Source organism: Periplaneta americana, chromosome 7 (assembly GCF_040183065.1).
Source record: "Periplaneta americana isolate PAMFEO1 chromosome 7, P.americana_PAMFEO1_priV1, whole genome shotgun sequence".
NCBI classification, from domain to species: Eukaryota; Metazoa; Arthropoda; class Insecta; order Blattodea; family Blattidae; genus Periplaneta; species Periplaneta americana.
Genome location: NC_091123.1, coordinates 136,716,352 through 136,742,155, shown reverse-complemented (window position 1 = coordinate 136,742,155; position 25,804 = coordinate 136,716,352). Strand labels below are relative to the sequence as shown.

Below are 25,804 nucleotides of genomic sequence, written 5' to 3'. Positions count from 1 at the left end.
AAATGGTCCTACTTTGTATGCCTGTTAGGCCTACATAGCCTATGCACAATAGAAATACCAATCCTTATTTTAAAAAAATTCAGTTATAGTAACTTAAAGGCAGACGATGGCCGAAAATTTGGCAGTTTTTGTTAAAAAAAAATAATATTCTTTTTCTTAACAAAAATTAAGGTACTTTACATTTTGACGAAGTTTTATAACTCTACAGCGGTTATGTCTTTAATTACACCATCTTTAAAAGGCTGCGCTTATTAAGTTTAAAATCCATGCGAACTTTTAAACTCATTCCTCCATACTTTTTTGTCCACTTCTCTGCATTCTTGTTACTAAGAATTCCACAAATGTTGTGCTAGGAAGCTGAAATTTTTACAGCATGTTCTTTAAAGCATGCTTAATAAAGTTATGGTGGTATTTTTGTTTTAAAAGAAAATAACTTTCAATAAAAAGTAAAATGTATGCATGTACTCTGTAAATTTTATAAATTTGAATATGAATAGGTTAATTTTTTCCTGTTTTACAAAATAAAACTAAAAAAATGTGAAAGCATAGCAACTTTCTATAAATATCAAAGATATTGTGAAAAAATATTTGAAGCAGATACTTGAAATTTAAGGGGATGCATAAGTTTTTAAATATGCTTTTTTTTCATTCAATAACTCTTAAACTACTGAAAACATGAAATTAACATCATTATTAATAGACATGTACGTGTGTGTAATGTCTTCTCACTTCACTTGCGTGATTCGGGTTCTGCATACTGTGGATAAATGGCAGGACTGTGACCCATTTTCAAGTTGCACACCACTTCGGCGGGCCGCGTTATGCATGATGTGCATCTGTGAAGAGTTATGTCCTGTACTAGGGTGAGTGCATGTGTAAGTGTAGTGTAGAGAATGGGTGATGATGATGATGGTGAGGAAGGGAGAAGGGGAAACACGGTGCTGGCATGTAGCCTACTCCTGTCTAATAGCACCAAGGGGGCCGCCAGGTTCAACGTTCCCATCCGACGGACGAAACACTATCAACAGTGACATATGCCTTCTCTTCATATGCATTGCGGAGATATTTGGGATTTAACTCAGGCATATTGGTGCACAATTTAGTGATTAGAAGTTGTGCACCGCCATCTCTCCTAGTCCCGATATAGAAATTTTACATTAAAATTTCTGACCCCGGCATGAATTGAACCTGAGCCTGTTAGGCTGGAGGCAGACGCGCTTGTGTATAAAAACAAGTCTCTAACTTAAAAATTAAATAGGTTAAAATAGATATTTTACTCATGGCCTGCTTTAAAAAGACTAGCGCAATATTGACCTAGCTTATTAACCCTTGTAATAACTGCCTCGTTTGGGATACATTTCCTCCCATTGCTAGTATTGCGTACATTTTGTATTATTTCACGTATTACTTACTAACTCTAGTGTTTATTGTTTAGGACAGTCCAGACATGTACTATGCCTAAGTATTACATTATTGGATAAAATTATTTAGCTAATATTTGTTTTTACGAACAATTAACTTCTAGTTTGATTACAGCATTTGGTCTACAAGATATTTCACATACCATTACGTATTTATTTGTTGCCATTTCCGTGGTGACATATTTCGTATACCACTTTTATATCTATTTGTTGCCATTTCCTTGGTGATATTTAATTTACAATTCATTTTAATATATCAATATGCCTGGTAAATTATTAATAAGTATTTAATGAATTTCAATCTTAAGGCATATAAACTTTATAAGTTTATATGCCTTAAGATTGAAATTGGTGATATTTAGCATGTATCACTTCATTCTCATAGAATTTTATTAATTTACAGGGAGTGGAACATTGCATATCAGCTTGCTTCACTGCCATTTTGTGGGATTTGAATCATCTTGAAAATATAACAGAAGCTGGTGTTAACATCTCTGGAGAATTACAAGAACTAAGAACAAGATTGCATATGTACATGGACGCAATGAAAGAAATCTTAGGTGGCAATATTCGGAACTGCATGGAGAGTGTAAGTAAACAGAGGGGCTTACACAATATTGAATTGTCCCTTGTTAAGAGGAACTAAGTTTAATTTCGTATTTTCTTACTAACGTGAATACCAGAAACGAAAATGTATGTATTTAACCCTTTGTTCTGATGCTGGATCATACACTAGATACCCTATGACGGAGGTTTCAATACCTACAAGAAATTTAGTTGCACTTAGGCCTATTTGCCGACAGGGGTAGAGCAACAAGTGGTAAGCTCATCGCCTTAAACTCTACCTAGTATGCAACTAAGATATTACTAGGACGTGAGAGAGGAGAAATTTGATCCAGGGGCTCTAATTTAGGCTTGGAATTCTATAACGTGCCGGAAAACTTCGACGCGGGTCACATGGCTTAAGGTCCCTCCTGGAAGACTTGTGTTTCGGCTGTTGAATCCAGAAAAATACATCAACACCAGCTGGATTTTAAACTGCAACCTTGGTTGTAGAGGAGAGCGCTTTTCCCCTACACAACTGAGGGCGACAAAAACGAAAATAACCAATATCAGCTTCAGTATTATTTTCAGTAGAGAAAAATTCTGCTTTGTCACTTCAAAGTTAAAAAATTTTGTAATATCTTAGGTAAAAAAGAACAAAAACATCACTATGTTAGTCCAAAAATGGGGTTTGATTTTTACAAAACGTTGGAAATATATCTGGCATTCTCTTGTTCAAGAAACACCATTCTTTCTGCGTCACTACGCACAGCATTTTTCACACAATGTCTTGGAATATTCCAAATTTCTTGCGAGATAGCAGCTTTCAATTGAGGACCGTTTTTGCAAAACTTGCTAACTGAAAAAACTAAATTTTACAGGAGAAAAAAAAACACTATAGTAAGCAAGTTTTGCTGTAACTCTCACTTACAGTAGAAAGCAAGTTTTGAAAAAATGATCACACTTTGACACACTACAATGAAGAGAAATAACCCAATTTTACTAAGACGCCTTGAACATCATGTAGAAGCCTGCCTTATGTTAACGAATCCATCAAACTATCAATTTTGCCAATTTTGCAATTAGCAAGTTTTGCAAAAACGGTCCTCAATTGTTGTGGGGTTGTTAGATGTGCCACGAAAACCCGATCTAAAATATCGTTAAGCATTTCCCCAGTCTCTGTTACCAGTATTCCATTGTTATCTCCTTCGAAGAAACATCGACCAATATGAATTTTAAAGTGAAGCCATATCATACAGTGACTTTTCAATCATGAAGACATTGTTGAATTAAAACCTGAAGGTCATTTGCAGACCAAATTCTGCAATTACGTATGTTAACACCATCATTAAGAAAAGAAGTTTATTTCGTCTATCCAAAAAACTTTGTCCAGGCAATAAATATTAAGTTGGATCTCTGCTAGCACAAATAAAGCAAAGTCTTATATATTCTGCTTGTCACTGTCTTTGAGCACGAACACTGGTTTTAGTTTATGGGTAAAGATTAAGATGTTCTCTTAGAATTCTCCGAACTGTGCTGTAACTCATTTGAAGATGCCTGACAGCTGCTGGCTAACACTACTAATTCCATAATAATTATTTCCACTTATTTCATTACTTGTCTGAAGCATTTCAACACCAGTGATATCGATTACATTTTAGTGTTTAAGATTTCTTCTTATGAGTAACAGAACTAGTGTAGCAAGGACTTCATAAATTGTATTAACTTTCTATAGTTACGCATTAACGTGCGTATTGTGTACGTGTCTGTGTCCCATCCATGTCAAAGCACAACTCAATATAAAATATAGTGCAAGCCCTCGGCTTCAAAGCTGGGTACCTAGTTTTAATGAAGTGCATAGGTAGCAATATAACATGGGGGGATGAGATAATTACTCTGCCTGCCATAATAAAATTCACTTCAATTAAATTCCCCAATGTAAAAAAAAAACCTCTCATGGATTATAATGAACTCTTCCAAGTAGATTATGTATATAGGGTGGAAGTGAAATAATCCTGCAAATTGAAAGGGAGGATAGGATACCCTTTAATGAATAGAAAAACTATATTAAGTTTTGTGATTAAATCGACGGTTAATTAAAAAATTGAGTTGGAAGTTTAGCAGTTTGACAACATCACGACTACCACAATCCTCTCTCTTCTCGTAACACAGCTGTAAGAGGTCAACTATCTCAGTTCTGTCTGCCCTAGTGAACTACTAGGCCCTACAACTTTGCAATCTAATCGGATTGTTCAGTGGCTTCAAATTAGTGGTTCTTAAATTAAATTTACACGAAAACCGTCCACTCTATTGAAATGCTCTAGATGGATAAATTATTCTTTATTAGATTTTCTATCGATATGAACAAAAATCACAATTCTATTCGCAATAGTTACCGAATAAGAAGGTGTTAAACATTTGGGGCAGGGGAAGAAACATTTTTTGCTGAGAAAACTATGAACATTTCACCAATATGGTATTTACACTTTTTTGTTACATACAACATGAATTATTCGCTCTGAAAATCTGCAGGGTTATTTCACTTCCATCTGTATATATGCGGACACTTCTTGTATATCGGAATGGACTCGTTCACATTATTGCGTTATCGGATATGACGTAAGTATATGAAGAGTCCACTGCAAGAATGATGGATATCATTTGGAATACATTTTGCAGGAGAAGCAATTGAAAGTTTGAAATGTTTAGCGCTCAAAGCTTAACTGTGATTTTCCGATCATTACTGGACAATGACTATCAGTGCTAATGCCATATAACTCTCTATGTACATTCTATATGTCTTAAGCTATGCATTGACAGTCTTGGTTCATTTTCGACAAGAAAGTGACATCCATCATTCTTGCAGTGGACTCTTCATATCTATGGCAATCGAAGTCGAATGACGTCAGTGTAATTTCCGTTTTACAAAATCGTTCCACGTCATCTATTAATCTAGGTTGAATATAGAAGTTACAAGTAAAAAAGGACTAGAATCGTACGTCATATTTTATTTTTTTTATTTTTTAGTTCAATTGAATTCTCATATAAAAATTATACTGAAGCATTTCAGTCAAAGACCGAAGAGGAAAAGGATAGAAGTTATATATTTTTTTCTGTGGTGATTTTCATCTCAAAAGAATTATATTCATTTCAGGCGTACCGGTCAGTATGTTATCTTCTGTTGGCGTTCTCCGAAAACCTGGGCAGTAAAGTTCAGCTGTCAGAGCTGGTTTATGAAGTGGATTTTGGACTAGAGTTACAACTTATCGATTTTGTCCAGCAGTATGTGTTCACTGCAGCTGACATTGGTGAGATTTTAATGCTTTAACAAATTGATAGAAATCATTTTATTACTATTATTATTATTATTATTATTATTATTATTATTATTATTATTATCATTATTATTATCATCAGTATCATCATTATTACTATTATTAAATTTTTATATAACTTCCAAATTTTACAGTATAATGAAGGCATGAGTTTTCATAATAAAGTTTAACTTTCGATTATTTTTATTTAACAGGTGATAATCAATTTCATACTCAGATTGCAGCATCAAGAAAGAGAAGAAACTTGCTGGCATCATTTTGCAGATTAATTACGTGCAATAGTCTGTCTATTAGAGCAGCAGCAGAAGTGTTTAAGCATTATGTGAAGGTTAGTATAGTCTTCAGTTTTGTAGACATCTTTCTCACATTTCTCTCATTAGTATGTTAACTCTTTCTTGTAACTCATAAATAATTTTATTCTTTTGCAATAATATCTATTTGAAAATACATACGTCAATATTTTTGAGATCTATCCTTCGAAGAGGTGGAAAAATTCAAATATCTTAGAGCAACAGTAACAAATATAAATGACACTCGGAAGGAAATTAAACACAGAATAAATATGGGAAATGCCTGTTATTATTCGGTTGAGAAGCTTTTGTCATCTAGTTTGCTGTCAATAAATCTGAAAGTTAGAATTTATAAAACAGTTATATTACCGGTTGTTCTGTATGGTTGTGAGAGAGGAACAGAAGGGTATTTGAGAATAAGATTCTTAGGAAAATATTTGGGGCTAAGTGGGCTGAAGTTACAGGAGAATGGAGAAAGTTACACAACGCAGAACTGCGCGCATTGTATTCTTCACCTGACATAATTAGGAACATTAAATCCAGACGTTTGAGATGGGTAGGGCATGTAGCACATATGGGCGAATCCAGAAATCCATATAGAGTGTTAGTTGGGAGACCAGAGGGGAAAAGACCTTTGGGGAGGCCGAGACGCAGGTAGGAGGATAATATTAAAATGGATTTGAGGGAGGTGGAATATGATGATAGAAACTGGATTAATCTTGCAAAGGATAGGGACCGATGGCGGGCTTATGTGAGGGCGGCAATGAACCACTGGGTTCCTTAAAAGCCATTTGTAAGTAAGTAAGTACGTCAATATTGTTATGTGATATAGCAATTCTTTATCCTGATCGTCCTAGTCGACTGATATTTTTCATTAACTAATTCACAACACTTCAAAGTATGTATTATCAACTATTATATTAACATTAATCAGAAATTTAGGACAACTATTATGTTAATATAATCGCACAATCGCATGGTATTTCTAGTATTAATCATTTTGATAGTTAATATTGATACTTAATTTACCTGCAGAATATGTTTAGAATAATAACAATAAATTACTGTCTTTACAGTATTATAATGAATACGGAGATATCTTAAAGGCAACAATGAGATTAATCCGAGAAGGCAACAAAACAAAGGGCGCAGTAACCATGTTGATGAGTTTGACTCTTGTGTACCAGAACTTGGAAAAAAATCAAACTCAAATTAATAGACAGTGTGGAAATTTCATCTACCTGAAGGTGAGGCCATAACTCCTATTCGAAATGTTTACTTGTCCAGTATTTTGATTAACTTAATTCTTTCATGTCTTTAGTATAGGCCTACATATTATTTCATACTTCATTATAATTTGGTAGTTACGGCGGTCTAGTGATTAGAGCTCTGAATTCATAACCTGTGAACCCAGATTCGATCCCCGACATACACACGATTTATTACGTGCTGGGTGAGCCTGTGATCCAAGTAACACAAAGATTTTCTCCTGGAACTCCAGTTCCTTTGTTATACAGTGTATCAAAAAATCTCCATCATCATCATAATAATCATTATATCATCATCATTAATATTATCATCTCGTATCATCTAGGGTGTAATATAGATAACTGCCAAATTAGCAGATAAACTAATTGAAAACGATGTGAGTGAAAGTGTTCTGCCCATGAGCAGGTCTTTCACTGCAAACCCAGCATTCTCCAATCTTTCCTATTTTCTGCCTTCCTCTTAGTCCCTATATATGATCCACATATCTTAACCTTGTCTATCATCTGATATCTTCTTTTGCCCCGAACTCTTCTCCCATTCACCATTCCTTCCAGTGTATCCATCAGTAGGCAGTTTCTTTTCAGCCAGTGATCCAACCAATTCCTTTTCCTCTTTCTGATCAGTTTAAGCATCATTCTTTCTTCACCCACTCTTTCCAACACAGCTTCATTTGTCATTCTGTCTGTCCATTTCACACACTCCATTCTTCTCCATATCCACATTTCAAATGCTTCTATTCGTTTCCCTTCATTTAGTTGTAATGCCCATGTTTCTGCCTCATACAATGCCACACTCCACACAAAGCACTTCACTAGTCTTTTCCTTAGTTCTTTTTCCAGAAGTCCGCAGAAGATGCTCCTTTTTCTATTAAAAGCTTCCTTTGCCATTGCTATTCCCATTTTGACTTTCTGGCTGAAGTGGACAGACAGAGTAAGAAACGAAGCCATGTTGGAAAGAGTGGGTAAAGAAAGAATGATGCTGAAACTGATCAGGAAGAGGAAAAGGAATTGGTTGGGTCACTGGTTGAGAAGAAACTGCCTCCTGAAGGATGCAGTGAAAGGAATAGTGAACGGGAGACGAGTTCGAGGTAGAAGAAGATATCAGATGATACACGACATTAAGATATATGGATTGTATGTGGTGACAAAGAGGAAGGCAGAAAATAGGAAGTACTGGAGAATGCTGGGTTTGCAGTGAAAGACCTGCCCTTGGGCAGAACACTATGAATGAATGAATGAATAGTAAAATAGAAACCATGTAATAATATTTACAAATATAGAAAATACAAAAGTACACGGTTATTAGATTACAAAATAGGTATATTTTAACTAAGGTACTTAAAGTAATTGATCTGTTATGAATATTGTTGTAGTATAATATACTTGAAATAGTAAAGAAAATCATTTTAAAAAATTCATTTCAAATAAACATAGATGACAATAATATTAATGTAACACATATTTTCATCTTTAATTTCTAATTAAAGATTTGGTTTAATTTTGCAGGAATTAGCCAAAAGATTTGCTCTTCTCTTTGGCGTTGATGCTAGGAAGAATCGCAAAGCCCTTATGACACTACATCATCACGGTATTGTTTTCTCTGTAAAATACACAGAAAGTCAGAGGGAATCTTTCAGATATGAGTTCGAACCACCACCGAACTTGTCATTCCTTGAATTCTTGACTGAATTTTCCTACAAATTGACGAAGGAAGACAGAAAGTTAATGTAAGTAAACCTAACGGAAGGAATGTTTTTACAAGGATCGACTAGTGGGGAAAATTGTTGACTGTGCCTTAACCATCAAACACTTAAAGTGGTTTAAAAAATATTCCATGATTTTAGGCCTATATCATGTATCACGGATCTGGGAACTCTAATGTAAAGATGTTTATAAATTGTGTATTTCTAAATGTGTGTAAAAGATAATGAGATCAAACATCATCATGTAAAATCATTATTTCTGGAAACTATTAGCACAAAGAAACAAAATTGAAGACCTGAATTGACAAACATCCTAAGTCCATTGAAGTAAAGTTTTCACGAGAGCATAAAAACTACAAACAAACCCTGAGAGAAGTTGAGAACCACCCCTGTAGAATTGCCTCTCAACTCAAGATGGTGTCCATCTTTCCAGGTTCCCCACACACCATGAGGAGACGCTTTTGATAGAAATTGGTGCATACACACGAATTTAACATTTTTTAAAGAAATTATAAAAATCCAATGGGATTTGTAGTTTTTATTCATGTTTATATAGTTTAAAATCTCGCAAAAACTAAATTTTTAGAAAAATTTTGTTTGAGTATAAAATCGAAACGAGTGATAGAATACTGTTTCATAACGCATATTAAACACTTTCTGAAAGAATTAGGACAGTCGGTTGGAATTGATAGATTTCATTAACGTTTATACAAAAATCGTGTTTTTAGCTCAATAAACGACGATTTTCCCAATTGGACGATTTACACAAACAAATCCATATTCCTCCTCATGCAAACATGAATCTTTTGATAGAAATTTGTGCGTACACACGAATTTAACATTTTTTTAAGAAATTAGAAAAATCCGATGGGATTTGTAATTTTATTCATGTTTATATAGCTTAAAATCTCGCAAAAACTAAATTTTTAGAAAAATTTTGTTTGTGTGGAAAATCGAAACGATTGATAGAATACTGTTTCATAACGCATATTAAACACTTTCTGAAAGCATTAGCACAGTCGGTTGGAATTTATAGATTTTATTAACTTTTATACAAAAATCGTGTTTTTAGCTCGAGAAACAATTTTCCCAATTGGACGATATACTCAAACAAACCCATATTCCTCCACATGCGAACATGAATCTTTTGATAGAAATTGGTGCGTACACACGAATTTAACGTTTTTTTAAGTAATTTAAGTATGCTAAGGATTTTTCCTTAAAAGGACTCTCATTGAATATCTTCCACTCTGTATACATAAAGATCTAAAATTTGATCTTTTGGGTAAAGTAAACTACACAATTCAACAGCAAATACAGAAGGAAGTTAGTGTATTAAATATTATTAGTAAGTTCACTCTAATAACCTACTCTTCAAAAAGTCAACTTCACATAAATTTAAATTCACTTAAAATAGTATGACATCATTTGTTATGTAGATATTTTCGATTGCAATATACAGGGACATCATTTTATTTTTACTAACATTTTTAATATTAACCTGGCTATACCTTTGGATCAACGCCGTTTGCTTCCCCTTCCACGACTGGAGTTCGATGATACTGGCGTAATATACAAACAAATCACTTTACTAGGTATAGGGGAGAAGAAAAGTATTTCATCCATTTACGTAAACTAGGAAATATCGCGATTTTGAGTTTGATCATTTTCATTAGGTTTTTGTTTAATTCAAAATACAGTACAGTAGTCTATTAACAATGAGTGTTTTTACTCACGAACTGAGCTGTCCATGTGGACGTATTCATTATGCAGTATATATTATACTGTCTACAGATATTAGCGTACAATATAGAGAATGAAGTTAAATTTAAAAATAATCATAATATGGATATTTAAACACATTTTTGAAAATGGTGGCTGTTCATTTCGATACAGGCTTCAGTTCTAATGTGCATATTATCGCAATATAGACTATTGTACCTAACCCAATTACCAGTTTCGTCCTTCGTACTAGTAACTCGTGTTGAAATAATTCTGTATCTACTCTATAAAAGAGTACCTTACGTACTGTAAATTCAATCTTCACTTCTGCCGACCCGCACAGATAAAATTACTCAGACAGACTATCTACTGTCCGTCCATCTGGTTATGTCGTAGGGTCGTAGAAAGGGAGGAAATCACGTGACAGTTAATTACTTAACGAGGCCCTTTTATTTAAGTTATTTTAAACAGTTGCATAATATTACGTAGACGTCCAATTTCTAACAGAAATTAATGTTCTCAGAAAAGAGCTAAGACAGCCCAGCCACTAGCTGGTGAATAAAAGCTGATGGGGGAAACCGGGATACGACGTAGGCAAATGGACGACAGTACCTGTCCGAAAATGATTCATATTGAAAGTTCTTTCGTCACTGGAAAACGCGAACATATTTTTGGAACGTACTGTTTACTATGACTGTATATGCGGTCTTGGATCTGTGTGGAGGAAGGTTGAACTTCATTAATAGAAGGAGTGGGAGTGAAGTACATTCAAAAACTCAGGTACAATAAAAATTGAAGTAAAAATAAAATGATGTCCCTGTACAAGGTGACTATAAATATTTAAATCTGATATGAATGACAATTAAATAAATGTATATGAAACAACATTAACAGAGATGAAGTCCAATGTACTGAAAGGTCCAACACAAATCGTTCAGACAGGAAAGTGTCCATGTTGTAATGTCCAGAACAAATTATTCCAGAACGAAATGTTCCAGTCATTATATTGTCTCATTAAGTGAAGGTCCAATACAAAATAACGTTCAATAGAAAGAGGGTCCAATGTACATATCGGTCCATGCTGACATCATATTCAATGCCAAAAATTACGAATAACTGAATTTTAATAGTTTTAATAGTAATTATTGAGAACTCTGTGTTGTCATTGTTGTGACGTTGCCCAGAAACGGTGACATGAAATCTGTAAGGAAATTATTTAAAAACTTCGGACATGGCAGAAACAATCTTCACCCAACAAACTTGTCTGTGTTACTTTATAGGTAAAATTTATATCGCTATTATTCTGAAAACCGAAACAGAACGTCAAAATATTGGAGGTGTTTATAATAGGAGAGTCTGCAATGCAAAATGTGTTACAAATTCAGAGCTGCTGGCTATTGTAATGAAAGGAGGTACTAGAGATCTTCATCTATCGAATGTAGTTGATGCACAAGGAAGGTATTCAAGTAGTATGAGCCGTGATGAAGTTGAACAAGTGCAATATGAAAAGTTCTAGTGTGTTTTACTCTCAGAAATGCTTTGTTGCATATCTTGCCAACGGAATAAACCTCGAACATATCTTCAGGATATGACAAATGTAGATCCGTTCAACAGAAGAACATTTGCAGGTGACTGACTTAATTTTTATTTATGATTCGATGCACACTGTCGTTTCACGATATTAAATTTAAAGGTCATTTCCCATCACCTTAAGATCGACAGCAGCCTCGGAGATTCCTCCTGCACAGGGAGACTGAGGGTTGTGAGTCTACTTAACTTTTACTGTTTGTGTATAGAATTGATTTTAAAAATATTCAGGTAAATTTGTTTACTTTTAGTAGTGGACAATTTCTGATCGAATTTTCGAAATAAAAGATTTTCAGATAAAGGGCTTATTTTATGGACATTATGTAAATTGGACTTTTTCTATTTTGAATCTTGTGTACACTACTTTTAACACTTGAATATAATTAATTGATTACTAGTGGACTTACTCGTTTTAATTATGTAAGATTTGTCCGGCTTACAGCTGTTTCAGTGCTTCACACACCATCCTCAGAGCCTACTAGATCACAGCATCACGAACTTCTCTGCCTGTTGAGTGGGTGTGTTTTATTGTTGAAATGTGTTGAAGAGTGGAGTCGAATAGTGTGTGTGTACTGAAGTTGATCTGTGAGATGAGAATTTGAGTTGTTATAGTGTGTTTGTATATTTCGTATTGTTCTAGTATGTTGAGTTTTTGGTTCTTGGGTTGTATGTGTAGGATGGACTTTTTCGTTATTAGACCTTTCTACAAAGAGACATTTTCAGGTTGGACGATTTGGAAATTAGATATTTTATATATTGAACCTTTTAGACAGGTGGACGTTACCTTTTTGATTGGAAAGAGAGAAGGCTGTTCAGTAATCTTTATATGAAACAACGAGTCGAAGTCAGACTAAAAGAAGAAATGTCAGAAAGAAGTGGAAATAGGAAGAGGAATACATCAAGGATGCCCTTTATCACCTACCTTATTCAACATCTACATGGAGGATTTAGTAAAGAATTGTTGTCAGAACATGGGAGGAGTGATAGTAGAAGGAAGAAGAATAAAGTGCATAAGATTTGCTGATGATATGGCGTTGTTAGCAGAAGAGGATATGCTACTGGAGCTAAATGACAGCTGTGAGCAGCATGGGATGAAGATAAATACAAATAAAACGAAGACCATGATCATAGGAGGAAAAGTAAAGAAGGTAAACTTGCGAATTCTAAACGAGTCAGTAGAGCAAGTGGACAGCTTCAAATACTTGGGGTGTACTACAATCAATAACATGAGCTGCTGCCAGGAAGTCAAAAGGAAGAATGCAGATTAATTAGAAAATGTGATATAGATGTAAGAGGTAAACGAACTCGGTATATCTCGCTAGATGAGCTGTTCTCTGCCGCTATGTTGCAACCAACTCGCATTGTGAAGTGCCTTCAATTTAGAGGTTTTTAAAATTAAATTTACATGAAAATCTTCCACACTATTGAAATACGTCAGAGAAATAAATTATTCTTTATTAGTTTTCCGATCGATATGGACAAAATCACGATCCTACTCGCAATAGTTACCGAATAAGAGGTTGATCAACAATTTTTTTCTGAAAAACTGTGAACTTTCTACCAATATGATATTATAGTTTTTTGTTACATACAACATGAGCTATTCGTTTTGAAAACCTCCAAGGTTAGATGTTTCACTTTCACCCTGTATAATTTACATGTAGGCCTAATTTTGTCGATTTTGTCAATGTCTCTATGAATATTTCTCTTCTCAGTTGGAAATAAATATTATTTAACTCGATCTTAAGGTGGAAATAAAAGTATGTAACATGTGTAAGTAAGATTGAAAGAATGTGATGAAATATTTTTAAATCAACAAGCTTTGTACATTAATATTTTCCTTTCTTTGAAAGTGTCCTCCAACAATCACCCCATTAGTACTTTTCCTACACAAACACAAGAACACAAGAAATACATCACACTAACATACGAAAACAAAAACACACACAAGATCGCATCTTCATTCAGAAAACAGAAATACAACATAGCATACAGAACAGAAAACACATTACAAAAACATCTCAACACACAAACAAATAAATACAACCACACAAGCGTATACAAACTCACATGCAATAGTTGCGACAGTTTCTACATTGGACAGACAGGCAGATCATTCCAAACTCAGATACAAAGAACACATTAAAGTAATAACCAGAAGACACAATACATCTACATATGCCGAACACATAACTAATGCTAACCACACATAAAATAACATAAATATAGGCATGGAAATTCTACACATACAACCCAAAAACCAAAAACTCAACACACTAGAATAATATGAAATATACAGACACACTAAAACACACCCTAATCAAATTCTCAACACACAGATCAATTTCAGAACACACACTATTTGTCACAACTCTTCATCACACGAACGCATCCACACAACAGGCAGCGAAGTTGAGATAGCGCCGAGATCTAGTAGGCTCTGAGGATGATGTCAAGTAGCACCGAAACAGCTGTAAGCCGCACATGCTTACATAATTAACACGAGTAAGATCGCCATTTAATCAATTATTTATATCCTACCCCTGTCAATCACTACAGACAGGTACTTGTACCATAACGGTATAGCCACAGTCTAGTATATACAGTCACGAAGCTTGAGTTGTGAGGGTGCTAGGAACAATAGACTGTGCCGGTACTATTTCGCAGTGTCTGTAATGAGGCGATATTAGCGATCCTAGTGGTTAGCAACTATCTATGGATGCATATTTACTACGTATTGAGCTTCGTGACTGTATATACTAGACTGTGGTATAGCATAATAAGCACCACTGCGAGAACATAATGTCGTCAATAATAATTTAAGGTGTTGCAAATGTTTTCATATTTTCTATATCTCTAATTTTCGATAACTCGAATCATTACCAGCTTCCGGAACCACTTCGAGATAACGAAGATCAACTGTAAATCTCTCCAAAAAACATAACAGAGAAACAACGTGCATGTACACGCACATGCATACTTTTAAAGTGTTTTAAAGTGATTTGTTCATAAAAATGCAAATAATATTGTTCCATAGCATTTTCTCTCTCAGAAACAACACGTTATTTGTAGTCTACATAAGAATTAAACAAAGTGCGTATTTGTCTAAAGTTTGAAATGAGAAACTAGGTATATTCTAAAATACGTATCTGAACTTTATTTTTCAGTTTGACTTCTCTGGATAAATGCTTTAAGAATTACACTCCAATAATTGACAATGAGGACTGGCAACCATTATTTGTATATCGCAATAGTTTGATTCATGGAAAGACTGTTCGGCAGCGCGCTGCAAATAAGAAGACAACTGGTAGTCAGAAGAGGAGAAAGTACCATGGTAATGTTATTGAATGACTAATAATGTATTAATTTAGTTGAAATATTATGAGAGAGCTGTACTGTGAGACGCAAAATATTTTACACGCACATTCTGTATTTTCATTTCGAAGGTCGTTTTAACCAATAAGCAGAAGTGCAATGAGTATAGGACAGATGGGGCCGTCAATTTACTTATCATGTAATATATAGTGTTATTAACTATATTACATTTTATTGATCAACGTTTTAGTTATATACTCATCACCAGGGAAAGGATTTATATGTAAATACATATTTACTTATAAAGCTAATATAATTTATATTTTGCATTATCTTTATGTTTCACAATGTGTAGGGTTGAAAAATCCTACTTTTATTTTCCATATTTTTCCATATTTTAGAGTTTAGTACATATTTTCGTTAATTTCCATATATTTTCCATATTTCATATAAAACAGTCCATATTATATTAGGTTTAACAATAAAACAAAACAAAATTCCATTAACTTTTAAAAATACATTTCAACAATAGAGATTTAAACACATGTTCAGTAATCCCTTTAACATCAGAGTTATTTGAAAATTAGCAGTCCTATCAACAATGGGAAAGTAAGTTACAAAACTGTATTAATTTAATTTAAAATTTTTAACAGACTTCAGTTGTGCAGCTCAACAGTTAAATGCCAGTCAGAGTACACATAGGTTCAGTTTTGTAAATCATACTATAAAGACGGTAAATATGCCAAAAGTACGTCATTCAGTCAATTTAAAATCAAAACTAACAAGTTACATTTCAGAATTTAAAGAAGATGGTTTATCAACTGACAATAAAATATTATTTTGTAATTTGTGTCAGTGTGCAGTATCATCTACACAAAAGTTCCTGGTGCAACAACACATTGCAACTAGTAAACATCAGGCCAACAAACAACTAAATTCCAAGCAGAGACAATTGTTTTTTTTAACACAACCAACAACATCGAATGTAAGATCTGAGTTTAACATCGACCTGTGCCGTTCTCTCATCTCTGCTGATATTCCTCTCTACAAACTAAAGAATAAGGTCTTCAGGGAATTCCTTGAAAAATATACTCAACATACAATCCCGGATGAGTCAACACTTAGGAAGACGTATGCTCCATCCATCTACGATGAGACAATACAGAAGATAAGAGATGAAATTAAAGATAGTTCAATTTGGGTTTCCATTGATGAGACTCCCGACAAAGAAGGTAGACTTGTTGGTAATGTAGTTATCGGTTTGTTAAGTGAACAATATTCTGAACGAATTCTTTTACATTGTGATGTTCTAGAAAAGTGCAATAACAAAACTATAGTTAAACTGTTCAACGAAGCTATGGGTATCCTGTGGCCAAAGGGTATTATGTACGATAATGTGTTATTCTTTATTAGCGATGCTGCCCCTTATATGGTCAAAGCTGGACAAGCATTATCTGTTGTATATCCTAAATTGACTCATTTTACTTGTGTGGCGCATGCATTTCATCGTGTGGCAGAAGTGGTCAGAGACAATTTCCCTAAAGTAGATTTGTTGATTTCATCAGTGAAAAAAGTATTTCTCAAAGCTCCCAGTAGAGTTAACGTGTTGAAAGAAATGTACCCTGAAATTCCATTGCCACCAAAGCCAATTTTAACTAGATGGGGTACATGGCTAGAAGCAGTTGAATATTATGCCGAACATATAGACTCTATTAACAATGTTCTCCTTGCATTGGACTCTGAAGATGCAGTCTCAATTGATACTGCGAAAACAGTTACCTGTGACATAAGTGTGAAGAATGACTTAGCTCACATTCAGCATACATTTTCATGCATCATAAAAACGCTCAAAAGTCTCCAAAATAGGCACCTTTCACTATCTGAAAGTTTTGAAATTATAAATAGTACTGTGGAACAACTGAATCGTGGTAGAGGTAAAGTTGCAGATGCAGTAAGAGCTAAGGTGGACACTGTACTTTCAAAAAACCCTGGATATGAAGAACTACAAAAGGTTGTTGCTGTGATGAGTGGTGAATCAACAGTGAAGATTAACTTGGACTTATCCCCAGCAGACATTGTGAAATTGAATTATGTACCAGTTACTTCTTGTGACGTCGAACGCTCTTTTAGTCAGTATAAATCTATCCTCAGAGACAATAGAAGAAGATTCACTTTTCAGCACTTGAAAGAAATGTTTGTAACCTATTGTTATGGTAACAGACAATAAAAATTGTGTTTTGTTGAAACTACATTGGAAGATAAGGTACGTCCATTATATTTTTTGTTTAGTTTGATTAAAATGTACCAATATTTAACGTACATAGTCATTTTTTTATAATTTTAAGTCCATATTTAATTCCATATTTTGGTAAAAATCCATATTTAATTCCATATTTTGGTAAAAATAACTACATATATATTTACATATTTCATATATTTTTAGTCCATATAAATCCGTTCCCTGCTCATCACATTTTGTATTGTTTTTCAACAATTTCTTCTTTGTATCAAACCTAGTGTTTTTTTTTAATATCCGTCTGTTTTTCGTTTCTGGGCGCACTCCAGTCTGTATGTTTATTATACATGCCGTAGATTATTTCAGAAAAGATATTTTTCGAAGTTACTGTATCACGTATCAAAACTTGGAGATTAGCTAAATAATATATCAAATTCCCATATTCGAAGTTAGGGAAATATTTATAAGTGTTTATTTATTATTTGGTATGTATGATATAAAAGGCAACCCACATAAATTGTTACAAGTTAGTTTTTCTTAAATACTTACTTACTTACTTACTGGCTTTTAAGGAACCCAGAGGTACATAGCCACCCTCACATAAGCCCGCCATTGGTCTCTATCCTGAGCAAGATTAATCCAGTCCTATCATCATATCCCACCTCCCTCAGATCCATTTTAATATTATATTCCCATCTACGTCTCGGCCTCCCCAAAGGTCGTTTTCCCTTCAGCCTCCCAACTAACACTCTATATACATTTCTGGATTCGCCCATATACGTGCTACATGCCCTGCCCATCTCAAACGTCTGGATTTCATGTTCCTAATTATGTCAGGTAAAGAATACAATGTGTGCAGTTCTGTGTTGTGTAACTTCCTTCATTCTCCTGTAACTTCATCCCTCTTAGCCCTAAATATTTTCCTAAGCACCTTATTCTCAAACACCCTTATCCTTTGTTCCTCTCTCAAAGTGAGAGTCCAAGTTTCACAACCATACAGAACAACCGGTAATATAACTGTTTTATAAATTCTAACTTTCAGATTTTTTGACAGCAGACTGGATGATAAAAGCTTCTCAACCGAATAATAACATTCATTTCCCATATTTATTCTGTGTTTAATTTCCTCCCAAGTATCATTTATATTTGTTACTGTTGCTCCCAGGTATTCGAATTTTTCCACCTCTTCAAAGGATAAATTTCCATTGTTCATATTTCCATTTCGTACAATATTCTCGTCACGAGACATAATCATATACTTTGTCTTTTCGGGATTTACTTCCAAACCTATCTCTTTACTTGTGTATTGTGGGTCCCTATCACCACGGCATGGCATGTCCTCAGGTTGCGGATCGAGGAGACGGCCTCCAGATATGGAGAGTAGCTGTGAATATATTGAATAAGCAGTCGCGGACAGCTGATGAGGGGTAGTCCTCCAGCTTGGGGGTTGGGAGAAGGGCTAACAACCCATCACCGTAAAAAACAGCTTGTTGCGAAACCTCAAAATAAGACTCGGAATTGGACTGATTCTCTGGCACGGCCACAGAAAAGGAATAAGTTTTTCTTAAATAGATGAATAAAACTAAATGCTGATCTTTTCAAGTCTCGATAGAAGGCCTTTCAGATTGCGTCACGGGCGACAATCAGTTGGGCCCCAGTCATGGGGCATGAGGTTCAGTTATATTTTGATATTCAATTGTTATTGTTTATTCAACTGTTCGAAGACAGGTCTGACCCTCACAAGTGATACCAAAAAGCATCACTTATGAGGCAACTAGGCCACGAGATAATGGGATAGGGTGGCCAGTTCCTTTCCTCCTCCATTACATACATCGCGAATTAGCTACATATTACACTAATCAGACTTCTGATGCATACAAACAATTTGAATTCAATTTTGGATTTTTTTTATATGTTTTGGTTTCCTCAATAAATCGGACAACTTTTGTTTGAAACATTTTTTTTTTCTAAAGAAAGATCTTCAAAAGTTAGAGCGTGATTGAAATGAGGTATAGTAGGTAAAGATACTAAATAAAAAACAATTACCTAAGCTATTACTTTTAATTAATTTATTAACTGCTCAAAATAACCTCAATTAACATCTAAGCACTTTTCTTTTCCGAAGACCTCTTTTAACGTTTGCCAACATACGGGTAGTAAGTAATGTGCCACATTCTTCATTTCATATTTTCTTTGTTGGTAGGTGCTGTATACATGAATTTCTCTTTTACGAGTCCTCGTTAAAAATAATCCAAAGGAGTAACGTCAGGTGAATGGGCAGGCCATGTGATAGGTCCAGCACGTTCAATCCATCTATCCTCTAACTTCTCATTTAACAATTCATGTGTATGCATTTCGAAATGTGGTGGTGCACTGTCCTGCTGGTATTACATTTCTGCTCTTACATTGATGGGTACATTCTCCATAAGTGTATGTTATTCATAGTTGACAAAATGTCTGTAAGAGCTCAACAATTAACATGAGCAACTATTTCTAAGATATGAAATGGCTATGAAAACAGATGGTTATTAGAATGTTGCTGTTGCCTTATTTTTTCCAAAGTTTTTTTGACTGGTTCACAAAGAGAATGAAGACTGTATTAAACCTCTATGATGATTGCGTGGTCTATATCATCAGACAGTCACGCAGTTGTCCCAGATTTGCAGGCGGACAAAGTAACAGTAAAATTGTTTTTTTTTTCCTTGGAGTCTCTATTATTTTCAAACAAGCTGTAACTTTTTTAAGACTTCACTTTAGAAAAAAATGTTTCGAATAAAAGTTGCCCGAATTACTGAGGAGAACCAGAATTTAAAAAAATTGTCCATCATTGCGTCCAAAATATCTGAGCTGCCCCCCGTCAATGGGGTCCAAATTACTCAGCCTGAAAAACTCCCTTCTGAGATTTGGAAAGTCAACATTTAGCTCTGTTGATCCATTTGGGAGAAACTAACTTGTAAAATTTTATGTGGGCCACCTTCTATATCTACTAAAATAATATAAAAACCGTAGGTGTACTTGTGTTTCAAAATTTAGACGAACTCTTATGAAAATTTGAGATCAATCTAGATATAGATAACAATTATTTATCTTTTGACTATTGAAAAGAATACTTCAATATCACACATACAGCTCGACCAAGTTAAGTCTACGAGCCGAGAGGGGAAGTTGGAGGCAGTTCTGTAGTGAAAGGAGGCGGTAACGAGAGGAGACCAGTACAGTCTCATATGACAGCAAAGTTTTCCTACTGCGCTTCAGTTCATAGAGCGGTAACAATTTAAGACGCTTTGAAATAGACTGTACTTCTACTTCTGCTTGACAGTGAGGTTTGGCGTTCTGATTGGTAAGCGTGGAGAAAGTTGCATGAGGGGGGAGGCTGGGAGACAGCGTAACTGTTGCCTTTATCTGAAGACAAGGACAAAAAATGCGTGGGCTCAGTAGTGTATTTTAAACGATGTGCACACGTTGAAATCTGAGCGTCAAGTGACCTATGTGGCAACTGTGTTTTGCCTCTACATTCCATCCCGATATCCCCACTCGCAGACTTGACTTGGGCAAGCTGTAAACAAATTTCTATTAACAGATGAGGAATTGGAAGAGGTAGAGGCTTCAGACAAGGCGGAGGAGGAGGAGGAAGAGGAGGTGGAAACTGATGACGAAGTAAAGGTGGAGGAGGAGCAAGATGAAGTGGAAAGTCCGAAATCAGCAAAGGATTTACATAGCAAAAGGTAATTTTTATAACCATATTAATATGAAAATAAAGTGTATGACAAAATAATTTTCAATTTTCAGTGGCTTCGTTACAACTTTTTGATATATGAGACTTTCATAAATTTGCTAAAGAATATAAAACAATTCACTGAGTAACTCATTTCTACCTACCACGGTATTTTACACTTTGTCAATGTATTCTTGCATCCATTCTAGGGGTTTGTAACATTATTTACAAGGAAACTATTTTCTTATTTTTTATCTTAAATATTATTTAGCTCTATAATAACCATTAAGCTACGTTATGAAAAATATTTTTTTCAGATAGATTCAAAATTTGTAATAGTCCAGGTGAACAAATACAATAATAACAATGAGGTGGTTTCTAGGAAATGGAATAAAAATAGATATGATAACAATAAATGAAGTGGTTTCTGGGAAACTGAATAAAAATGTATATATAAACAAATGAGGTGGTTTGTAGGAAAACAGGGAAATGGCTGGCTGGAACGAATAGATTGGTACAAAGTGTCACAAAAGGAATCTGTTTGTTGATACGAAATATCGTTGACGAATTTTATTTATTGGTCAAATTGTCGCATAACAAACTGCACGGTACAGATAGTTGGGTATCACAGTTTAGCTGTTTATTTTAGATGAATTTTGCTCATCACTTCAATAGGCCTACATTAGAGCTAGTTTACGCTGTTTTTCCTGTATGTGTTCTATTTTATTTTAAACTTTTAATTTTACTCGTATTTCTATATTGCTTTGATGACCTAAACGGATGACTACCAAAATTGATCTTATGTGCACTTAAGCTTCTAATTTTCGATTTTTCTTTATTTAAAACATGGATTCTACTTTCATACTTCCATGAATTTTTACATTAATTAATTAATTATAATACAGTATAGTTGTTAGAGTCTTATAATTTGCATTTCGGACATTTTAATTATTATTTTATAATAATTTGTATAATACTGTTACTGTACCTATTTAACAGGAAGAAAACTGGTAAACGACCACTGGCAGAAAGTTCACCAAAAAAAGAAGAGAACCAACCACCTTCAAGAAAAAGGTACTTTCTGCACTGTATCTTAATTTTCAGACATTTAGTTAAATATTTTAAGTTCATTTAAATGTAAAAAAAATTCTTGCTAGGCGACATGAAGAACCATGGAGTGCATAACGCTACTGAAATTTAATTTTAAAAATGCTATTGGGAGGTGAAACAATACAGTATCGATTAAGTACAAAGAATATAATAATGGTGATGGCTAGAGATGGTAGATTTTTGCAATCACGATAAATGGGAAATGTGCCCAAGTGCTGTCGGAGTAAGTAATTTTATGTTTAAAAGAATGCCAAGCACATTACTCTACTTTTAAAATTCGTGCAAAAATGCGAAATGTATGGTTTTTCTTCATAATAAGAGCGAAAGTACATTTTATGACATATTTTTATGTTTTTATAAAAAGTGAAAATCTATCTCAAGGCCTCGACACATAGAGATTCTTATTATTTTTTTAATAGCTTGCTAATCCCTCTATGTTAGCTTTTACAGTGTGAATAGCAGAGGAATGTGACCTACGTTAAACTCTCTTTGTCGTTTTCTGTGTCATTATCTCGAATTTTCAGCTGATTTTTCTGGTGCTGGTGGTAGAATATTGCCTGCCTATGCAATCTCTTTAGGTTCAAAGTTTCCTCTCAAACAAGTTGTTTGTGGTAGCGATTGTGATTGTAATTGATCAACAAGAAGGGTCGGGATAAAATTACACAATTATCTTTTGGCATGTTTCTCAATGTTCACAGTTGCACTATAACTTTGTACATCTTGATTACACAACTTTTAACACCATATCACTTCGGAAAAGGTATTATGTGTCTTTCACGTGTTAAATGTTATATTACCTTGTTAACATTTTTCGGCCTGCTATTGGCCATCTTCAGAACTGGTTGTTGCTGGTCTTGGCGCCCTTTGTTTTATTTCCTGTGGGGGTATGTTTGTGTAGTGTAATGTGGAGTCAAAGAGTGTGTGTGTTCTGAAATTGAGAATTTCATTCGGATGTGTTTTTGTGTGTCTGTATATTTCGTATTGTAGAGGTCAAATGACTTTATTGTCAAATGCCTGGCATTAGAAAACAACAACAACATATTTCGTATTAGTAACTTCATGTTGTATATTTCGTATTGTTCTAGTTTGTTTAGTTTCAGAACACACACACTCTTTGACTCCACATTACACTACACAAACACACTCCCACAGGAAACAAAACAAAAGGCGCCAAGACCAGCAACAACCAGTCCTGAAGATGGCTAATAACAGACCGAAACATGTTAACAAGGTAATATAAAATTTAACACGTGAAAAACACATAATACGTTTTCTGAATATAATTTTGTATTTCTCCTTTTCTTATTTATTACTTAAAAGAATTTTAATTAGAAAATCTAGAAAATTTAACTGGTAAATTTCTATCATCAAACTTTCCATAAAAAATGTTCCATCCTAAAACGCTACAAAATGCTAAATTGTGACATTAAAAGTGCTATAAAATGCTAATTTTGAATTTAAAGTGTGATATTTTTAATTTTAAGTTGCTAAAATCTGCTGTCTCTAGTGATGGTAAAGTTGGTGATTACGCAAACCTGCAACCAGGCACTGCTTTCCAGTGTTTTGTTAGGCATCAAAAAACTCTTTTCTTAGTTGGTTTATAGAACAGAAACTTATATTGTTCATTCGAATTCATTCTTTCTATACATTGAACTCTATACATTACTTTTTGAATCAACCTCTTATGAACACTAATATATAGCCCACCAACGTTATTTTGCATATTACATTAATCAATTTAATCTTTAAGAGATGTTTTTAGTTTTTAAAGAGAATATTTGAGTAACTTTAAATGAATATTTGACATGTTTTTAAAACGTAAAATTCTCATCCCTAGTTACATAATATTTTATTGATACATTTGCTGGTTCAGTTTATGTAGAATTATCTCATAATACAGTGTGTTTCAAAAGTGATGGTCAATAATTTACAGATGTAAAGTATAAACTAATACAAGCAAAAATGTTTTGGTACTGTATATACTGGTCCACAAATTAACTGTTGTCGAGATAATTCACATTTTTCGTTGAGATTCCTCGCCGACCAAGAGCAGACATGCAAATCCCTAACTAAATTTTACCTAGAACAGTTGTTCAAAATGCTGTTGATGTATCTGAACGCAACGTTGTGCTCTTCTCTGTAGTGAGTTGCGAATCCTTTCGGTCAGTCCTGGTCCATTCCTTCATTGCTGAAAGGCATGTTCATTCCGAAATCGCAGTTCCTGAAGTGTGTTGACGTCAGAAGTGAAAACCAGGCTTTTTACATGATTCCAAACACAGAAATCTAATCGGATTTAAATCCGGTGACCTAGGAGGCCACGGAATAGCCCCTCCTCTGCCTAAGGAAATATTGCATGAATGGTTAATTTGCGGACCATTGGTTATTGTAGATTTTTTGCTTCTTCCAGTTTCTACTTTTCATCTGTAAATTAATGACAATCACTTTTGAAACACCTTGTATAAGTTTTAGAGAAGGCCATGTCTCTTTTCAGCAGTCTCTGATTTTCAGTTTAGTTGCTGTGAGTAGTTCATGTCTGATAGCCTTAATCAAAATATAGTACATTGTATAAGGAGAACTAAAGTTTTTTTAAAATTATTTATTTTACAGTAAGCTGGGTGATAAAATAAGGAAGGGTCGTGAATCTGGAAGCCAAAAACGTTCACGCACCTTAACTCCATCCCCAGAGCTTGAAAGCCAGAGCACAAGTCTCTCTTCCATCCTTTCTAGTGATGCCAGTGGCCAAAGCAAGAAACGAAGACGCAGCTTTCTAACCAGTACTTGCATGTATGGAGAGAATGATCAGCCATCATTCCTTATGAATAAGTCAGCTATCAGCGGTGTAAGCGAGGTAAGATTTGATTTACAAGCCTATTTGTAAGCATAACCGCCCTTATTGTCATTATCATCATCATTAAAGCATTCTAGTATTTAAATTCATTAATATGTCACATCAACGGACGTGTATACGTCACCAAACATCGTAAGATGGAGATTACATTCTATACAGGGTATTCTGAAAAAAAAAAAGGTTCCAGTATTTAGAAAGGAGGTTAGTATGGATTAAAATAAGAAATAAAAGTCCTTATAAACATGGTTTCTGAAATGAATATCTTCTGAGAAATGAGCAAATGTACACCACAGTCTAATAGGCCTATATACAGTCAGGAAGCTCAATACGTAGTAAATATGCATCCACAGATAGTTGCTAACCACTAGGATTGCTACTATCGCCTCATTACAGACAATGCGAAATAGTACCTGCACAGTCTATTGTTCCTAGTACCCTTATAAACTCAAGCTTCGTGACTGTATATACTAGACTGTGTGTAAACCATCACGGTAAGAGCAGCATATCTTCCACTGCGACCTCTTTGGCAAGAAGCAAAGTAGGAAACAGAATGCAAGCAGAACAATCCGCCATATTGAATCCCAAGTGACTGACATCAATTTTATGGGATGTGAAAGACCTGACGTGTAGATAGGTTTTGCTTTTAAACTGTTTTATTAATTTTATGCAATTGTTGGTTATGCGTCTCTAAATTGTATAAATAATACTAGG

The 25,804-nt window shown here is 34.4% G+C and overlaps 1 protein-coding gene across 1 annotated transcript in view; it reads left to right on the top strand.

The window, feature by feature from the left end:
* Window positions 1–25,804, top strand: part of LOC138703463 (cohesin subunit SA-1-like) — a 66,102-nt gene that overhangs the window by 31,854 nt on the left and 8,444 nt on the right. The window contains exons 12-20 of the mRNA XM_069831343.1: window positions 1,825–2,010; window positions 5,119–5,272; window positions 5,494–5,627; window positions 6,666–6,836; window positions 8,364–8,584; window positions 15,037–15,203; window positions 21,001–21,145; window positions 22,135–22,209; window positions 24,853–25,093. Of these exons, the coding sequence (XP_069687444.1) occupies window positions 1,825–2,010; window positions 5,119–5,272; window positions 5,494–5,627; window positions 6,666–6,836; window positions 8,364–8,584; window positions 15,037–15,203; window positions 21,001–21,145; window positions 22,135–22,209; window positions 24,853–25,093 (1,494 nt within the window). The remainder of the gene's footprint in view (window positions 1–1,824; window positions 2,011–5,118; window positions 5,273–5,493; window positions 5,628–6,665; window positions 6,837–8,363; window positions 8,585–15,036; window positions 15,204–21,000; window positions 21,146–22,134; window positions 22,210–24,852; window positions 25,094–25,804) is intronic.